General features: G+C 50.2%; 1 protein-coding gene and 2 non-coding genes across 3 annotated transcripts in view; 2 read left to right on the top strand and 1 right to left on the bottom strand.

Annotated features, from left to right (window-relative positions):
• Positions 1–451: 451 nt before the first annotated feature.
• Positions 452–525, top strand: TRNAI-AAU (transfer RNA isoleucine (anticodon AAU)). The gene has a single exon. It is a non-coding gene; the product is annotated as a tRNA-Ile (tRNA).
• Positions 526–4,594: 4,069 nt separating this feature from the next.
• LOC116946610 (uncharacterized) overlaps positions 4,595–21,006 on the top strand; it is a 64,376-nt gene continuing 47,964 nt past the window's right edge. Inside the window, exon 1 of the mRNA XM_032961685.2 lies at positions 4,595–5,001. Coding sequence (XP_032817576.2) covers positions 4,951–5,001 — 51 coding nt within the window. The 5' untranslated portion in view covers positions 4,595–4,950. The remainder of the gene's footprint in view (positions 5,002–21,006) is intronic.
• On the bottom strand, positions 16,773–16,850 carry TRNAI-AAU (transfer RNA isoleucine (anticodon AAU)). The gene has a single exon. It is a non-coding gene; the product is annotated as a tRNA-Ile (tRNA).

The raw sequence follows: 21,006 nt of genomic DNA, 5'->3' as shown, positions 1-21,006 counted from the left end.
TAACATGACTTAAACTCAACCTCACAGTTGGATGTTTCCAACTATAAAATATAACATCCCAGGTAATGTACGTAGTACTGATAAGTAACTGGATTTATATTGTAGTCATGAGCTCCGTATGCTTAGATCGCTCCTGGTTACCCTTGCAATAGAGACGTTAATATTGAATTAATGCCTGGTGAAATTAAAGCGCTACCCGAGTTCGACTCCCAGTCACGGAAATTGACAGTGGCGAATTCTATCAGAATAGGTTACGAGCTAACCAATATCCCACCGCCCCCACTTCACTACTCTGCACTGTCTTGCGTGGTGAAGTATGGTCAAACAAACTCCATGACCGACGCGGCGAGGCCTTCATCCAACAGTGGACACAGAGCTGTACATGTGCTTTCCCCGTATCACTATTGTCGCTGAGATTCAATGACAAGAGACTTGGTGACGCCTGTCAGCTGGCCGGTTAGCTCAGCTGGTTAGAGCGTGGTGCTAATAACGCCAAGGTCGCGGGTTCGATCCCCGTACGGGCCACGACAAATGTTTATTTATTTACACAACGCTACTTGCACGGCGTGAAGAGGGGCCTTCATCCAGCAGTGTCTTGACAGCGCTCTCAGCCATTAGATAATCACTAGCCTTTTGCCCGTCCAAGGACGGGTGTATTTCAGTAAATCAGAAACTTGCAAGCGAAAAGCAGACCGCGACGTGATATTCATTGCATCGATGACACAGACCTATTTCATTTTAAGGTTATAATCCCTTGTTCATCACGACGTGATGTCGTGAGGATTGTAAGTTGACGCTGAGGAGTGACGACACCCGCTAATTATGATTAATGGTGGGGGGGGGGTCCATGTGGAGGACGTCACCTGTTCATGATTATTAATGAGGGGGGCTGGCCCACGTGGAGTGGCGTCACGCGCGGGACACACAGACATTATGGCGTATTGTATAGGAGCTTCCCATGAACACAGAAATGATTCCGTCAACAACGCCACCACGAATTACGAAGCCCATGTATGCATCAACGACGAATGACCCCGCCACGCAACACCTCTATTACTCATCAATATCATCATCAGCCATTCCCTATCCACGGCTGGATGAAGACCCACCCAGGTCCGTCGCCATCATTCTCTCGCGGACGCGAATCGTCCGTGTCACTCCTCCCAAACGCGCACGGGCCGATCTCATCCCTCCATCTACCACCGGCGGTCGCTCGAAACTCCCTCGCCGCTCGCGTTCCCCTGCCATTCCGTCACCAGTCTCGTGACATCGGGCGCTTTCACGCATGAACACGCACGCACACACACACACGTATTTATTTATTTGTCACGATTGCTACGCATGAATTGATAGCCCAACCCCAAGAGTGATTAATCGCCGCTTGGAAATTCACCTGGCACTTCCCCGCAAACTTGCATAAGCACTGTATACGGCTTGGAAAGGTGTGGCGCTGCGCCAGTGAAATTGGTGGTGGGGTGGGTGTCGTTCGGAGTGACGGCCAACACCAGCGACGATTATCTAAACCGGTCCTGGACCTCCCCCCCCCGCCCCCACTAGGTTGACTCAGCCTCAAATGAGGGCGGGGCGTGTAAAACACCGCAACTAGGGAGACAAAGGCGGTCGGGCGTGGTGCTAAACACTCGTCCCGCTCGTGTGCCGTGCTGGCTTTTTGACAGATGCTACCCGGCAAACAGCACTTGCGCCAAAAGTCTGCTGAGGCTATACGGGGGGGGGGGGGTCCTTTGTCTTTGGTGGTGGTGGTGATGGGTTGTGACGTTGGTGGCTGGCTAGGGTAGGGCAGACGCGTCTCAACTCGCTGTAGATACGGCAGCATCACGCCGCCGTCGTCCCAGGGCGTGGTGCCGATAGTTCGGGATTGTGGTGGAGCGGTTTTCGGCAGGATGAAGTTGTTTTGGCCGTGGTTTCTGCCGAACGTCTGCCATCACGATCACGCCCGCCCCCGCCCCTAGACTTGCAGTCACATCGAAATAATGATGTCCTGGAGGAATCCGATGAGCTATAAAGCACACTTTCACAGATGTGCGCTAGTTTCAGTTGTCCAGGTGTCCACCGGTACTCACCTACGCACCCACCCACCACCACCCAGTGCCGGATGATCCTTAGCAGCACAAGTGGTTACACGTGTAGTAGCTGCAACACGTGTAGCAGCTGCAACATGTGTAGTAGCTGCAACACGTGTAGTAGTAGCTGCTACACGTGTAGTAGCTGCTACACGTGTAGTAGCTGCTACACGTGTAGTAGCTGCTACACGTGTAGCAGCTGCAACACGTGTAGCAGCTGCTACACGTGTAGTAGCTACATATGTAGTAGCTACGGCCCCGCACTTTCAAGGGCCCCGCGCTAAATGCTTTCAAGCCATCAATTCCGGTTCAATAATTCTGCACTTGCTCTATTACTATAGTACTATACCGCCTTCAACTTTTATGAACGACTGGGTGTCTAAGGTTAGCGATTTGTCGTATTATCTGGCTGTATAGCGAATGAAAAAATACAATTACTTTACCATGCAAGTAAAACAAATAGTATTTTAATATTTATGTGTTTTTAATTGATTAATTTAGGGCTCCTATATAACATATGCTACAGGCCCCGCACTAGCTTAATCCGGCACTGCCACCGCCACGATAGTAATGCTAGCGATGAGATTTGTAACGCCTACAACAATGTCCACCCCTATCACGGACGATAGCCAAGGTGCGTTCCACTCAATAAGTCAGACGATGGAGGTGCCGGGGCTCTCGAAGCGTCTCTTAAAAGTTTGTTCGTTTCTCAGTCCGCTGGTCCTGGCGAGGGTCGCGGCGGCAGCGTGTTGAGTAGTGGCGGTCCACACCTCACTTTCCCTGGCGACACACTACACTATACACTACACTATACACTACACTCTACACTGCAGCAGCGTGTTGAGTAGTGGCGGTCCACACCTCACTTTCCCTGGCGACAGACTACACTATACACTACACTATACACTACACTATACACTACACTATACACTACTACACTATTACACTATACACTACTACACTATACACTACACTATACACTACACTGCAGCAGCGTGTTGAGTAGTGGCGGTCCACACCTCACTTTCCCTGGCGACAGACTCCAGCACTACATCACTATACACTACACTATATACTACACTACGATACACTCCTATACACTACACCATACACTAAACTATGCACTACACTCCACTATAAACTACGCACGACACTATACACTACACTACTATACACTACACCCTACACTACACTACTATATACTACATCCTACACTACACTACTATACACTACACTACTATACACTACACCCTACACTACTATACACTACAATATACACTACACTACTATACACTACACTATACACTACACTACTATAAACTACACCCTACACTACACTACTATACACTACACCCTACACTACTATACACTACACTATACACTACACTACTATACACTACACCCTACACTACACTACTATACACTACACCCTACAGTACACTACCATACACTACACTATACACTACACTACTATACACTACACTATACACTACACTACTATATACTACTATACACTACACTGCTATACACTATACTATACACTACACTATTATACACTACTGTACACTACTATATACTACACTGCTATACACTACACTACTATACACTTCACCCTACACTACTATACACTACTATATACTACACTATACACTACACTACTATACACTACACCCTACACTACACTACTATACACTACACTATACACTACACTACCATACACTACTATACACTTCACCCTACACTACACTACTATACACTACACTACTATATACTACACTGCTATACACTACACTACTATACACTTCACCCTACACTACACTATACACTACACTACTATATACACATACTCTTTGCTCTTCCTGGGGAATGTGCAGGCGTTCCCAGGCCAGCCGAGCGACATCGTCCCACTCCAGCAGCGTGTCCTTGGCCGGTCCCGGGGTGTAAAAGTAATGACAAATTTATTTGGTGATGGTGCTACGGCTACGTTTTCTAGATGTGCACAAGCACAGCAACAACAACTCAACACATTCGCCAATGTGCTATGATGAAGGGCCATTGCCCCGAAACGTTGCCTATCATGTATTTTGTTGCCATTTTAAGGCCACAGTGTTGTTGACGGATGCTTTGGGTATTTCTTTGAAAGTCGGTGAAGATTCAACACGGACTTGCTGCTGCTGCTGCTGAATGTGCAGCTTGCAGCAGCAGACGATGATGGCCGCGTCCCAGGCGGGAAGGGGAGCTGCCGCAGAGAAACGGAGACCCACAGGGACCCCTGGACACTGCTCCTCGGTGTACAGAGGAGGACGAGGGAGGTTTGCGAGTCGCTCGCCTCCTCCTGCTGCTGCTGCTGAGACTTACCACCGCGAGCTGCAAGGGGCACGGCGACATCCAAACCCATTCATTCATCCCATCTGGCGTTCCTTCCGCCACCCCGACCCTCCCACACACACACGCGCGCGCGCGCACACCCCCTCATCTCCGCCTCCCACCCATCGCACCTCAAACGCGAACGTATTATAAAGAGGGGGTGCGTGACTTCGCCCGGTCTTACTTTGCTGCGTATTCAGTTCCGGCTCCCTCCTCCTCCTCCTGTTGTTCGCGACAATTTTCAGCGTCGAACAAGGCTGTCCAGTCGGCATCTGCTGCCGAAGTGAAGTGTGCTCGTGTGTGTGTGTGCTCGCCGGTGAAACACACGCTTCAAGCGCGAGAGAGCTTATCCTGCAAGTGGCGTGTGTCAGTACGTCTGTGGTGGTACACGTGTATTGTTATTATTAGTCGCATAATAACAATATACACGTAAGCGTAACCGCAGCTGCTCGGACGCGCTGGTCATCTCTCTCGTGCAGTATCGTGCAACTAAGTGGACATCATGCGCTGGATTTCGGTCATCCTGAGTCTCTTCTTGCTCGGCCTGGCAATCGTGAGTAAGCCCCCAACTCCCACCACCACCACCACCCTCCATCCACATCACGCCTCTCACTTTACAATATTCGGGTCCATTATTTAATTGGCTCGGCTGATCGGATTATATTTTTGCTCTCTCCGTGGACTTTTTAAATATATATATCATTAACCGGCTCTTCTTCCTGCCACATCTGGTATATGCTTAAACAGAGATTCCCTCCTACACTTACACACAGACCCACGTAGACTCGTGTGCACTTACGTGATGCGCAGACCTAAACAGATAACATACGTTGCGCAGAGACCCATAGACTCGCGTGTACTTACACGATCCGGAGACTTACATAGACACCCGCATACTTGTCTAGAGAACCACAGACTTCCATAGAGACCCATAGACTTGCATAGACACCCACATACTTGTATAAAGAACCAGACTTCCATAGAGACACACAGACTTGTATGAAGAACCACAGGCTTTCATAGAGACTCACATACTCGTATAGAAACCCATAGACTTATACAGAGACGAATTCACATGCGTCTTCTGCTAAGTTAATTGTCGCATGATAGCGTGGGGTCGGTTGTCGGTTCTTCATCCATGAGCTTCTATCCCGTTCCTCCTCTCTCTGTCAGTCACTCTCCTCTCATCTCGCTCCACAGCATCCGCCCATCTCAGCCCCGGTCTCCCTCTACTCCTTCTGCCCTGCACCGATGGCATCCCAATTTCCCTTCTAATCTATGACTCTCTGTGTGAGTGAGTCTATGGGTGTCTGTGTGAGTCTGGCTCTCTGTGTGCGAGTCAATGGCTCTCCGTGTGAATCTATGGATCTGTGTGAGTCGACGGCTGTGCGTGAATCTATGGCTCCCTGTGTTGAGTCTGTGGCTCTCTGCGTGAGTCTATGGCTCTCTGCGTGAGTCTATGGCTCTCTGCGTGAGTCTATGGCTCCCTGTATTGAGTCTATGGCTCCCTGTGTTGAGTCTATGGCTCTCTGCGTGAGTCTATGGCTCCCTGTGTTGCGCCTATGGCTCCCTGTGTTGAGTCTATGGCTCTCTGCGTGAGTCTATGGCTCTCTGTGTTGAGTCTATGGCTCCCTGTGTTGAGTCTATGGCTCTCTGCGTGAGTCTATGGCTCCCTGTATTGAGTCTATGGCTCCCTGTGTTGAGTCTATGGCTCTCTGCGTGAGTCTATGGCTCCCTGTGTTGAGTCTATGGCTCCTTGTGTTGAGTCTATGGCTCTCTGCGTGAGTCTATGGCTCTCTGTGTTGAGTCTATGGCTCTCTGTGTTGAGTCTATGGCTCTCTGTGTTGAGTCTATGGCTCTCTGCGTGAGTCTATGGCTCTCTGCGTGAGTCTATGGCTCTCTGTGTTGAGTCTATGGCTCTCTGTGTTGAGTCTATGGCTCTCTGCGTGAGTCTATGGCTCCCTGTGTTGAGTCTATGGCTCTCTGTGTTCAGTCTATGGCTCTCTGCGTGAGTCTATGGCTCTCTGTGTTGAGTCTATGACTCTCTGTGTTGAGTCTATGGCTCCCTGTGTTGAGTCTATGGCTCTCTGTGTTGAGTCTATGGCTCTCTGTGTTGAGTCTATGGCTCTCTGTGTTGAGTCTATGGCTCTCTGTGAGTCTATGGCTCTCTGCGTGAGTCTATGGCTCTCTGCGTGAGTCTATGGCTCTCTGCGTAAGTCTATGGCTCTCTGCGTAAGTCTATGGCTCTCTGTGTGAGTCTATGGCTCCCTGTGTTGAGTCTATGGCTCTCTGTGTAAGTCTATGGCTTCTTGTGTTGAGTCTGTGGCTCTGTGTTGAGTCTATGGCTCCCTGTGTTGAGTCTATGGCTCTCTGCGTGAGTCTATGGCTCTCTGCGTAAGTCTATGGCTCTCTGCGTGAGTCTGGCTCCCTGTGTTGAGTCTATGGCTCTCTGCGTAAGTTTATGGCTCTATGCGTGAGTCTGTGACTCCCTGTGTTGAGTCTATGGCTCCCTGTGTTGAGTCTATGGCTCTCTGTGTTGAGTCTATGGCTCCCTGTGTGAGTCTATGGCTCCCTGTGTGAGTATATGGCTCCCTGTGTGAGTCTATGGCTCTCTGTGTGTCTGTGGTTCTCTGTGTTGAGTCTATGGCTTTCTACGTGACTTGCCTCCCTCGCCCTCTCGGGAATATTTCTAAAATCCGTTCAGGTCTTAGCTTTGCCGTTCCTCCTCCTTTCCCTTCGAGATTTCCCCAACCTCAACCTCAACATTCTTACCTGTGGCCTCTCTTTCCTCGTGCTACCTTAGCGCTTATTCAGGGCTCAATACCCCACTAAATATTCTCCGGCACCAAATTCGTGGCCTTGAGTTGGTGGCACGTGACTCATAGCCACAGCCATAGCGACGTGTATACTTGACGTGGTGTCCCGGGATGCTGACATTTTTCGGGGTGGCGACACGGAGAAGCTCTGCTGAAATAAATCCCCGCCTACAAATATAAATACTGTCATAGCAATGCCAAACGTTTCGTGATTTACCGAAGAATATTGCAACCCAAGTTCAAGACTTGTTCAGGTAGGTGCTGCTCGCGATTGCTTGGACAATAAAGGACTGTGGTAATAACTGGCTGGACTTCATGTCGTGGTATTTTGACTTTGACCACTCTTACTTAGCACGTTTTTGGAGAATTTAGACAATAGAATGCCTGTCCGTTTCTGTTGAGACCCCCAGAAAATAGACTGCCTGGCCAGTCTCCGATGAAGCCTCTAGACAATAGACTGCCTGGCCGATCTCCGATGAGGTCTCAAGACAATAGACTGCGTGGGGCCAGTTTCCGATGAGGCCTCGAGACAATAGACTGCCTGGCCGGTCTTCGATGAGGATTCTAGACAATAGACTGCCTGGCCGGTCTCCGATGAGGCCTCTAGACAATAGACTGCCTGGCCGGTCTCCGACGAGGCCTCTAGACAATAGACTGCCTGGCCGGTCTCTGACGAGGCCTCTAGACAATAGACTGCCTGGCCGGTCTGCGACGAGTCCTCTAGACAATAGACTGCCTGGCCGGTCTCCGACGAGGCCTCTAGACAATAGACTGCCTGGCCGGTCTCCGATGAGGCCTCTAGACAATAGACTGCCTGGCCGGTCTCCGACGAGGCCTCTAGACAATAGACTGCCTGGCCGGGTCTCTATTGAGGACAATAACAATAGTGTACTGGTCGACCGGACCAGTCTCTCACTGGGTGACGTAAAACAAGAATTCCAGTGGTTCTAACCCTTCCCTTCATCTCGGCTTCGGGCCACTCCCTGCTCTGTATAATTCCACCGAGCGTTGTTTTTTTTCAGTGAAGTCGCCCCCCCCCCAGAAATAAAACAAACGTAATGGGGGGGGGGTCAGCCTCCCCCCCCCCCCCCCTCTACTAAAATCCCCACGCGGTGTTTGTGTGTTCAGCCGGGCCGGTTGTGTGAACAGCGGCGCGGATCGCCGCCACCCTTGCCACCTGTGTGCACGGCATTGTCATTCGGGGTCCGTTTAGCGGTGACGGTTTCGTTCAAACTCGGCAGTTTTACCATCGGAAAGGGGGGGCGGGGGGGTATTTATTGTTCTTCCGCCAAATTCGTTCCGATTCGCTGATCTCAAAGGTCTCCAGCGAGCGAGCAGAGTTCCACGTCGGCACGTGGAATTAAGGGCCCTCTTTTTATGTCATGAATGCGAGAACATCGCCATAACCGTGCGGGCTCGGTGCAGAGTTGTTCGTTGACCGCCGTTCACTTACCACGACGGTCTTCACCGCCGTTTGGCGTAGTCACAGTCGTGCAACGGTTTGCGGTTTTTTTTGTCCTGTTACACCAACGTAGTAGCCACAAAAGCGGTCCGTTTTGGTGAACCCTGGACGCACCATTCCAATCGATATCCAGGCTCACTCGAGCCTTGCTGAGCTTCCGAATTTTGAAGCAATCGGGCCAGGGATTCCATCGATTTTGTCCTCATAATAATTATAGCAAGTTGCCTTTATTAGGGCCCTCGCACAATGTCTCAAGGCACGAGTGAAGCAAGCCGGGTGTTTGGCGAAGTCACAGTTGATTGATAATAAAGGTTTTTTGGGGGGTTATATCGCGTAAATATATTAATGTGTCGTTAAACCCGCCACCACCCGACACAGCCAATTAATAAGGTTTGTCACGTAAACAGAACGTGCCAATTCGTTACTAGTACAGCACACCGGTGTGTTGGAGAGCAAAGCCACAACATTTACACTCTGAGTACGTTTCGACAGTAATTATAACTAGCTTCATAATATTGTAAATGTTGTGTCTTGATTTCGAACTTGAGTGGTCAGTGAGTGGGCGTCTCTGCCTTGTGAAAATAATAATCATAATAAACAGGGCATTCAGTGGCATCGGCTTCATGAGGCTGCGCTTAACTGATGAGGCACAGCAGAGTTGAGAAACGTTAATCTGAGTGAGTGGGGTCTTGGTGCATGAGTATGTGATTCATCAGGTGAGTGAGACTGGGTGGGGTGAGCGAGTTTCAAGCGAGTGAGTGATTATAATTATTGATGAGGCTTAGAGGTGAGTGACTGAGTAAATCTGGCTTCGTGAATCTGTTTGGTGGGTGAAGTGAGCGATCCTGCATTGAGTTAAGCGAGTGTTGACTGAGTGAGTTTGACTCAAAGACAAATATCCCCGTATAGCCTTAACAGACTGTTGAGGCAAGTGCTGTTATTGAGCACCTATGAAACCCGGCACGACACACTAGATGGTTGGGTGGCCAACACCACGCCCGACCGCCTTTGTATCCCTAGTGGCGATGTTTACACTGAACAAGGTACCAATTTTAGGCTGATTCGACCTAGGAGAGGGCCCATGTCCGGTTCAGATAATCATCACTGGTGTTGCCGGGTTCATTGTGAACGTGACTCAACACACACATACAGATACACACACCTCATCTCTCACCTGCTCACCTGCCACAACCGCGCCCGTGGATCGCGAAACAGAGCCCTGGGCGGTCAGTGATTCACTCCCTCCCCCGCTCCCTCCCACCCACCCACCACTATCCTGATATGTCAGTCTGGGAAGCTTTGTTTGTGCAACTGTGAGTCAGTTCGTCAGTCACGGCGCTCACTCACTTGAGTCATTCCCCGTGGTAACCACTCGAGTCGCGGTGCATTCTGACCGGAAGGATCCACGTCCCACGTAGTGCTCACGATGAGCAGCTTACGACCTGCGATCTTTAACCTCGGTCCAAAAAGAATGGACCGTTGATTGACACATTTCACCACCCACCTACTCCAATAGGGTCTCGGAAAATCCCATAAGATCCCTTCCGATATGTCTCTATATTTATTGCGAGTTGAGAGTTTGCGAATATTTTTTGTAAGAAATGTTAATCCGGGTGACTTGTGTGGGGGGTATTTCTTTATTTCTGGAGGGGTTAGTGGGTGATGGACTTTTACCTGTGAAATTTCCCAATACATTTTTAGTGTAACGCTTGAAGGTGTTGCCAGAGGACCGGGAATACTTTGGGTGGCAGGAGAAGGGATTCATACTCTTTGGTTTTTTTTAGGTAAAGTCACGTAGGTAAAATAAAACTAAATTAAATCACGACGTTTCGGAGGCAACACAAGCTTCCGTCTTCAGGTGGAACCATCACAAGCTTCCGACGTTGACCAGAATATTGACGGTGCGGAGGCTGGATGGGTTCACTCATAGGTCAGAGGTCAGTCGAAAGTTCCAGACCGCTGCTCCGAGTCTCGTGCTAAATGCCTGCACACACGTACACGAGGTCAATAATCGGTGTACCGAGTAATTCGCCTCCCGCGCAGTGTGACGCCGACGCCGAGTTTAAAAACAGTGCAACCTCATTGGAGCGCGTGTTGGGGATGGCGGTGGTGGAAATTCCATGTTTTACTCGGGGGGAGGGGATGGGCAAGTCCCTCCATAAACCACCCGGTCTTCGCTTCTCACAATGTGGTACTCGCTTTATCGACCTTAACGTGATGATATCGATAAGCTGCATCGACCCCACCCGAATCGGGTTTGAACTCGCAACCTTATTGGTTGTGAGTTGAGTGACCTAACCACTGCGCCACCCAGTCTGGCCGTACATTGCCAATATTTGCGAGTTCAATATCGGATCAGCAGTTTGGCTTAGCCCATCGTCTTCATCATCCCCATCCCTTGGGAGACAATCATTGTACAGTATATCGCTTTGGTGGAACTCAACGGTAGGTTTCGTATGACTAGACGTTGTCTCGGCCATAGGAATGCGGAATTACCACTACTGAAAGTCGCTTTGGTTAATTTGCGCCTGAGCATGCCCAGGCAACGTTGCGTTCCGACCCAAAGTTTATATAATTGTATTCACGTTAAAATTGGCAAGTTGCGTACGCAGGCTTCCAAAAGGTAATATGTATGGGCGTGTATGTGGTAGAGTGAGAAAAATGGAGAGAGAATGACGGTCGGGCGTGGTTTAGGCCACAAGTTAAACGCTCAATGGGCTTTACCTGGTAAGATACACAGAGTTTAGTTTTATTTGTCGTGTTTTTTTAAACGGATTTGTTTACCTTTCCTTTGCGTTGCACTCCAGACTTTCACAGGTACCCGCGGTCTTAAACAGAGACCCACACACTCACCGAGAAACCCACACGTTCACACCGAGACCCGCAGTCTTACACAGAGACCTACACGCTCAACGAGAAACCCACACGTTCACACCGAGACCCGCAGTCTTACACAGAGACCTACACGCTCACCGAGAAACCCATAGGTTCACAGCGAGACCCGCACACTTAATCAGATACCTACACTCTCACCGAAAAACCCACAGGTTCACACCAAGACCCGCAGACTTACACAGAGACTCGCAGACTTACACAGAGACCCACACACACGCATAGAGTACAGTACTGCAGACTCACAGACTGTGATCAAACCAAATTAATGATTTCAGCCCAACCACCAATTACTGTACACACAAAGCCATCCTGTAAATTATTATTTTTATTTAATTGATGATGTGTGCTCACACAGCCTCGCAGAGAACGAGACACAAGCATGACAGAGACCCATAGACCTCGCTCTCATAGAGACCCATAGACTCGCACGGAGAGACCCACGTGATCACACAGAGACTCGATCATAGAGTCGCACAGAGACTCAAGACTCACGCAGCAACAGACAAATATCTCCCATATAGCTTTCCATCAGACTGTTGGGGCAAGTGCTGTCAGCGAGCACCTATGAAGGCCGGCACGGCACACGAGGGGGTGGGGTAGCCTCTCTAGTGATCGATGTTTATACACCGCACCAGGTACTCATTTAAGGCTGAGTCGACCTCGGTGAGCCACAGGACGCGGTTCAGATAACCGTCGCTGGTACTGGCCGTGAGCGGAAATCAAACTCGGGGCGCCAGGTTCGTAGTGTAACAACCCGTCTCTTACTTCAATCCAGATTTGAAGTTTTCATTGAGCAATTTTTTTTCTTGCTGTGGTTTTCCCACCTGCTGCTGATTGCGTGTGTTGCAATCTAAACGTCGTGATTTAATTTATTTTATTTTATACCTACGTGACTTTACCGAAAGAACCAAAGAGTATCCGTCTCTTGCTTGTCGGGAATATCACGTGAACATTTTCTCCCGATCACAGACGGTCGTCCAACTTCTCACTCAATGTAATACTCAATTACAGCCACGGTCCGCCTGTATCAACACCGACTAACTTTTTATCAATAACATAACGGAAACACAACCTTGGCACCCTTCTTGTCCTCCTCATTCACGTGGCCTTCTACACCCTCCACCCCAAACATCCGGGCCTGCCCCCATACCCCCCGCCGCAACTATATCAATGGGTACCCCTTGCCTCGTCTCTTTCCCTACGCTCCATCCATTCTCGGTCATTGCACGGCCCATCCCGGGCATAACATAAATTTTATTTTAAAAAAAAACACCTCTGAACCGAGAAAAAAATCCTCTCCTCCCCGTCCCACCATTCACCACCACCCTTTTTGCACACTACAGAACCATTTGGGGGGAGGGGGGAGGTGGGCCGTACAGCGCGACAATTCCTTTGCCGTTGTCACTGTGGGTGCTGAAACCTCGCCTGTACCGGTGGTCTGACCGCCGGAGGACTCGTGACACATTTTTCTGTGGCCCACAGGCCTCTGGTGCCCCCCACCCACCGCCGCCTCCCATGGTTTCACTCTATCCCCTATGCACAAACCCACACTCCCCTACCATACTGAGCTTGTGAGGACTGAGGCGACAACACCTGGTTTAGCCTCCACCGGCCCGTGCCACGTGACGGGCCACTTTGGCTCTAAGGGGCCGTCCATAAATGACGTCACGCGATTTTGGACGATTTTTTACTCCCCCCCCCCTCCCACCTCGTCACACGGCGTCACAAAAAGTCGGACCCCCCCTCAAATATGACGTCACAAAGCTCTGCCCCCCCAAAAAAAAACATATTTCCATTTTGAAAATAAAACATGCTTCAAATCGCTTTAAACTATTGCCATTGTAGTGCGTATTTAATGTGGCGCTGCACTCTGATGTTGTAGGAGTGTTGTTATAACAATTAGTGTTGTTATAACAATTCTATATTTATTTAAAGTTGCGCATTTTGATGTGACGTCACATTTCTCAACCACCCCCCCCCCCTCGTCACACATCGTCACAAATGTCTGACCCCGTGCCCCCCCCCCAGGTGCGTGACGTCATTTATGGACGGTCCCTAAAACCGCCGGACACCAAAACCAAACACATTCTCCTGCTCAAATGCGTCCCCCTCTGATGCTCGTGTTCCGAATGGCCTCATTGTTCCCTCGTGCTCGACCTGAATTGCACACCGCATGCTGCACGCGCAGCTTTTATCCATACCCGCAGAGTGTCAGCCCGCCACCCCTTTTATCGGGCCCCACACATGAAGATCCTGACATTGCCACCACATCATACCTCCCGAGCCTTGGCACCCCCCTCACTCACGTGTCTTCTACACTCAAACCCACCCCCCACCCACCCACCGGAACTTTCTCCATGGCTACCTTGCTTCGTCTCTTCCACCTTACCCCCCCCCCCTCCATCCTCGGCAATTACAGGAGCGCAGCGCGCTAATTGCTACACCACACACTGTACGCACGGACGCACGCGTACGTAGTTCCGTCTCATTCCGAAAGAGCCTCACCCCTTCCACCCCCCTCCCCGTCCCCCCCAAAACGTCACCTATAAAATACTTTCCCCTTTTAAGGCCACGCGGTGTCATTATTGAACGACCTGCGTTCAGTCCGTTGCTGCTCATAGCGCTCGTGCAGCAGCAGCAAGCCAAGCAAGCGGCAATCACCCCGACGGCAGAACGTGTTTCATCTCTGACCGAGTGATCTTGGACAAGGCCACGGCTGGCTCCGTGGCATTCGTCGTCTGGCGCCGATGCTATTCCGAGCATTTCTCAAAAGTGGCTCCGATCCACCGCGTGGCCACATCTCTCGGTCCCTTGCGCACGAGGCTGAACCTCGTGGGCTGGAAATGCGCGCCGTGCAATATTCGTGCCGCCTTGCTGCGGTTTCACACTCGGCTCAGTTGCTGCAACCCCTATGCGTGATATGATGCTGATGAAAAAGTCGTGAATTGTCCAAGTGGCTCGATGCTTTGCCAGCGCTGTGTCCGCAAGAGATGGAGTGAATGAGCCACGGTGGCGAGACGTTAACTACCTCGCCTCATATACAGGAGGGCAGTAGGTTAAGTCCCAACCCTGGCGCGTGCTGTGTGTTTGGAGTTTGCATGTTCTCCCCGTGGTCGTGTGGATTTCTTTGTCGAGGTTCTCCGATTTTTCTCTCCACGTTTAGAAACGTGCGTCTAGAGTATTTGGCTGCTAGAAATTGCCACATAATCAGCCAAATCGTTGAGCTATCATTTGTGGCCAGGTCGCTTCTGAAAAATAACTACACAGCACAGTGGGTCTGTCACGTGAGGTCGACTAGGAGGCCTTAAACGAATACCTTGTGCGGTATAAAAAAACACAAAGATTCTCCATATAGCCTTAACAGACTGTTGGGGCAAGTGCTGTTAGTGAGCACCTATGAAGACCGGAACGGCACACGAGGGGGTGGTTGGCCAACACCACGCCCGGCCGTCTTTGTCTCCCTAGTGGCGATATTTATACATCACACTAGGTACTCATTTGAGGCTGAGTCGACCTAGGGGGAGGCCCAGGACCGGTTCAGATAATCGTCAGATATTGGCAGTGAGCGGGAATCGAACCCGGGTCGCCAGGTTCGTAGCGCAGCGTAGCGCTAACCGCTACACCACCGCTCCCCACAAGTAAACCAACACTCGTCATAACAATGGCGGGCGGGCGTGGATGGATCTTGGCCACACTGCCACCACTGGCCTTAATAGGTGCTCGCTAACAGCACACTTCCCTACGCTCCGGCAACCCGCCAACAGTCTCGCACAAATCACGGCACTCCGATCACCTGTAGATACGTTGAACTTCTTTCGCGCCGTAAGTATCCAACCGTGCTAATCGGAGGTGCGGATGGAAGGACAACAAACTAAACACACACAAACAATCAATCTCGTAAATACATTAGTGTAAAAAAAATAGACGATTTAACAGTGCATAGCGCCCAAGTGGCTTCCTATCATCGGAAGGAAGAGCATTCCAGACGGCCGCGAGAGAGCGCATCTGAAAGCACGTGACGAGGTTTGACCGTCTTCATTCGATGGACAGCCAATCGTCAGGAGTTGGCGTGACGGTGGTGGCTCATGCTCCCCAACAAGCATGGAGGCACTGTGGTGGCACTGTGGTCCACTTGTGGCAAGAGGGCACTTTGTGTGTGATGAGCGCGAATCCCAATTTCGACGCTCATCGTCGGCGTCCCCCCCCCACCACCACCACCATGGGAGCCCCCTCCCCTTCCCCCTGCGAATTCCAACCGTGAATATTTTCGGTGGGAGAGGTCCTCCGGACTTTCCACGGCTCCAGGAATGTTTTTCCACAATAACCCCCTCCCAACGCCCCCTTTTATTTCCCCTAACCCATTAGCATCCACTTTGCTCTCTCTGCCTCTCCCACTGCTACTCCATCACCCACGTGTGCGACCCACACCTCCTTTCACCCCCCCCCCCCCCCCCAACTCTGCCACCCTCTCTCATCCCGCCAGTTCTATAGAATTGAACCTGATTCACACGGATACATTTTTTTTGCATCCCATGCAAGTCAGTCAGTCGTCCCTGCGCTCAGCTGTTCAAACAAGGCCGGAATTTTTGCGCGAGTTAGCGAGCGTTTTTTTCTCTCTCTCTCTGCCCGTGAATTTATTTCATTGGCAAGGGTGCAAGGGGAGCGGTGGCACAGTGGTTATGCATCGCACCCACCAGCTCCTCCGTAATCCAGATTCCCGGGCGTGGCTCTAACATCAGTGGCAAATGATGTCTGGACCAGGTCCGTACCAATCTTGATTTGAAGCTTTCGTGACTGCAGGATTCCATACTCTTTGCTTCTTTCGGTAAAGTCACGAGGTTAGAAATAAAAGAAAACAAATCACGACGTTTTGATCGCAACACAAGCGGTGAAGTATTGTTGAAAATGTTGCGTGTGTGTAAGAGTTGAACTTACGGGTTTGTCTTCATACACTATACTGTATATAACGACGCGGCCATGAATGAGTACCTGGGTACTGTGTACATATCACACCACTCCTTCGTGTACATTTCAAAGGTGCTCGCTAACAGCACTTGTTCCAACAGCCTGTTCAAGGCTATAACGGAAATCTATCTGTGTGCTTCACCATACTCCACCACAAGTAAAGTAGCGTAATATAAATATATAGAAATCCCCGTACGGGGATCGAACCCGCGACCTTGGCGTTATTAGCACCACGCTCTAACCAGCTAAGCTAACTGTCAAGCAGTCTCACAGTTTCTGTTATTAATTCTCAGGGTCAATAGGAGCACTGGAAAGCGCGTGTACAGCGGCTGTGTGTGTCAGTCCATTGCTCGATGAAGGCCTCCCCGCCACGCCGCGTCAGTCATTGTTCGAACATACTTCACCACGCTGGTCAGCTGCGGGTTGACGGGGGCGGAATTTGGTATCCCATTCGAGGTCGGCTTGGAGTAGGGATTATTGGCGTAAGGCACTACCACTAGAGTACTGTACAAGGTACCACATATCCACAATAAAACAATATTAACGCACTCTCTATGCCCGTAACTCTATGAGCAGGTTTAGGACAAAATAAGGCGAGACGGTTGTGGTGGCCCAGGATCATTCCTGGATCAATGTTTTTCGGACTGCTCCGGCTAAAATTAAACATCTGCAGTGCGGACCCCCCAGGAACCGGTCACTCGCGACTGATGCGAACCCGGGCCAGGAATTGAATTTGCGTTGTCCGGGTGCAGAGCGCAGTGCCCTAGCCCCACTGCACCGCCGCCAATGTAGAAGGGAGCCGCGATTTGCAGTGGCTTTACTTTTGGCAGCGATTCAACTTTTTTGGGATGACGGCACGATAATTATCACCTTCCTCGTCGCAGTCAATTAAACTACCTGTACGGGATTAAGAGCCGCACGTCTGCCAAGTGTGAGGTTATGAGTTTATATCCTGGGCAGGGTTATCAACTCGTCATGCAATTCTACTTTCATCACCATCATCATCATTGTAATCATCATCATCCACCAATGTAACTTTCAACATCAACATCATCATCATTAAATTCTAATTGCAGAATCGTCATCTTCGGCATCGTCCATCAATTACTTTTTCATCATTATTGTGTATAAACACTCTTGAATGGAGTTTGCCAAAGATCCAAATGTAGAACTGCAGAGCTTGGGAAATTATTGGTCGCACCGATTCTGGCTGCCTGCGATTTCCCCCCGCGCCTCGGTGCGAAGAGTGCACGGCGCGCGTTACAATTCCTCGCTGTGAGATGCAGCTTGTGCGGATGGCGCGGCGATGCAGTGTACACAAAACAAGGTAGCATCATTATTATTCCGTTGTGATGCTGCTGCGCTCTGGCAGCGGTGCACAGTTAACAGCAAACAACTTGAAGCACGTAGATGCACTTATTTTAAACATAATGAATCGCCCATCAATGATATGTTCACCATCCATCAATGCTCATCATAATCATCGTCAAATTCTATCTTTTATCATCATCATCATCCTTCTTTAGTCGTTGCTATAGTGAACGATAAGCACCACATAGCAGCGGAAAGATAAAATACCCCACATATAGCCGACACAGGCTGTTGGGGCAAGTGCTGCTACAAAGGACCCTTGAAGGTCGATATGGCACACGAAGGGATGGGTGAGGCCAGGCCCACGCCCGGTCGACTCTGTATCTCCCTGAGCTAAAATTCACGCACCACACCAGGAACTAGTGAAGGCTGAGTGGGCCTAGAGGAGGTCTGGTACCGATTCGAATATCCACACACTGTTATTGATCGCGACGAAGAAATCGAACTCGGGTTTGCCGGGTTCGTAGTGCAGTGCGCTAACCACTGCGCCACCACTCTCCACCGACACCGGACAGATACACACACGTGTGAACAAGCACACGCACATGAACGCGTATGAACGCATCCACACAGCCAGTCCGCGTCTATCCCAATGTGCATACGCGACTATTTTCGTCTCTTGTTGATACATCCCGTGGAGAATTGAGGCAGCGGTGTCTGAGTAGGTGTATATGTATGCACGTGGTTATTTTTAACCGGCAAATACATTGTGTAGTAGCATTTAGCGTGCAATTATTTAGCTTACATTGGATAAGTGACATATCATTAGTGTAACCATCATCACTGCTGGCATCATTACTACCGCCACCACTACCAGCATTACCATCATCATCATCATTACCACCATCAGCATTACTATCACCACCACCAGCATTACCACTACCACCATCAGCAGTACAATCACCACCATCAGCATTACCATCATCATCATTACCATCATCATCATTACCACCATCAGCATTACTATCACCACCACCAGCATTACCACTAGCACCATCAGCAGTACAATCACCACCATCAGCATTACCATCATCATTACCATCATCATCATTACCACCATCAGCATTACTAGCACCACCACCAGCATTACTACTACTACCACTATCAGCAGTACAATCACCACCAGCATAACCACCACCAGGTAAATAGTTAATGTTATATACATCGCTCCACCCACAAGCATCATGACAACCACCACCACCACTGGCACCAGAATTAACAACCACCACCACAACCACCACCAAAATGAACACTTCCGCCATCACCATCATTATCATGACATTAAAGCCGCCACAGGCAACAACAACAACAAACACCACCAGCGAGATGCGCATAAACTGTGGGGGTGGGGGGATTCCAGAGCTTCAGGTGGGGGACAGCGGCCCGGGGGTTTTGACGCACCTCGCCAGTCACTCGCGAGATGCGTTACACAACAGCAACGTCGATGATACTCCCAGCACCGTCTTCTTCACAATATACTCTACTACCGTATTCTCCCGACTTACTCTACTACCGTATTCTCCCTACTTACTCTGCTACCGTATTCTCCCGATTGTGTACCTGTACCGTATTATATCGATTATAAAGACTATTGCCTGGTGTCAACAGTTTATAAATCTGCTCTCACACACAAAGACAGAGTGATGATTATCCCCTAGATCGACTCAGCCTAAAATAAGCACGTCGCTACTCGGGAGAAAAAGGCGGCCCGGCGTAGTGCTAAGCACTCAACCCCTCGTGTGCCCTGTCGGCCTTCGTAGGTGCTGGCCAACAGCACTTGCCACAACAGTCCCTTGAGGCTATACGGGGGATCTTTGTCTTTGGTGTGTGTAGGGGGGCTTGTGTCTACTTGCCGATCAACCCTCTGGGCGTGTGGGGACGAGATGAACAATTACCTCCATTGTGTCGATGTTTACGACTACGTGTGCACCTATGCGTCAGTATGTGTGAGTGTGTGCCTGTGCGTCAACAGCAGTTACAATTATCTGAACTGGTCCTGGGCCGCCCCGAGGTCGACTCAGCCTCAAATGAGTACCTGGTGCGATGTGTAATTATCGCCACTGGGGAGACAAAGGCGGTCGTGCGCGGTGCTGGCCACACCAACCTCTCTTGTACCGTACCCGGCCTGCATAGGCGTGAGCTTAAAGCACTTGCCCCGACAGTCTGTGCAAGCCTATACGGGGGATCCATAGACTTGCAGCGTCCACATTACTTGGTGATACTGCGTTGGCAGTGGTGCACGAATACCAAATCCAATACCAAAACCCTCGCCATTCGCCACTAAGTGACGGTGACGTCACCACGGCGCCTGCGCCAGGCTAGGTGCACTTTGAGGCTGCCACGTGAAGTGTCGAAGGCTCCGCTGACAGGAGGAGGTCTTGGGACAGACCCAGGTGCCATGGGTTGACTGACTGAGATGACCGGTAGATGCACCACCAGCTGTAACCCCCACTGTGCCAGCTTGCTGCATTTTATCCGCCCGGCGGTCCGCTCGTTGTTGTGAGCGTCGCTCCTCTGCCCTCTGTTGTGGATAGAGGGCGACTGCCTCCAACTGCCCAGCAGCGGCGTCCTTCAACGACAACAACAACAACAAGACCCATGACATTCGCCTGTCACACTGTGGCACGCGAGCTTTCGCTGGGAAAATTGCAACCCAGCATCGTCGGATAGTTGTCAGAATTAATTGCCTGTGTTGGGTGGAGGAGGATTTACGACACAACATTTTTGCTTCAGCGACCCGACTCCAAACTTTAAATGATGAATCATAACATCGGTCGCGAAAGCCCAACAGGTGTTAAATGTATTTAGTTTTTTTGGTTTAAGAGATAATCCTTTGTAGAAAAATCCACGCGACCACGGGAAGAGAGACACGCAAACTCCAAATATACAGCAGCAGCAGCAGGCGTCAGGGTCGAGATCGAACCCACGACCTCCTGCATACCAGGCGAGATTGTTAACATCTCCTAGCCACCGTGATGATGATGAGAGAGAGAGAGAGACGCAAACTCCAAATATACAGCATCAGCAGGCGTCAGGGTCGAGATCGAAC

This window comes from Petromyzon marinus, chromosome 27 (assembly GCF_048934315.1).
Source record: "Petromyzon marinus isolate PM22_M1 ecotype Great Lakes invasive population chromosome 27, UKy_Petmar_22M1.pri1.0, whole genome shotgun sequence".
NCBI classification, from domain to species: Eukaryota; Metazoa; Chordata; class Hyperoartia; order Petromyzontiformes; family Petromyzontidae; genus Petromyzon; species Petromyzon marinus.
Note: the sequence above shows the minus strand (reverse complement) of the source record. Positions and strands in the feature narration are given on the sequence as shown.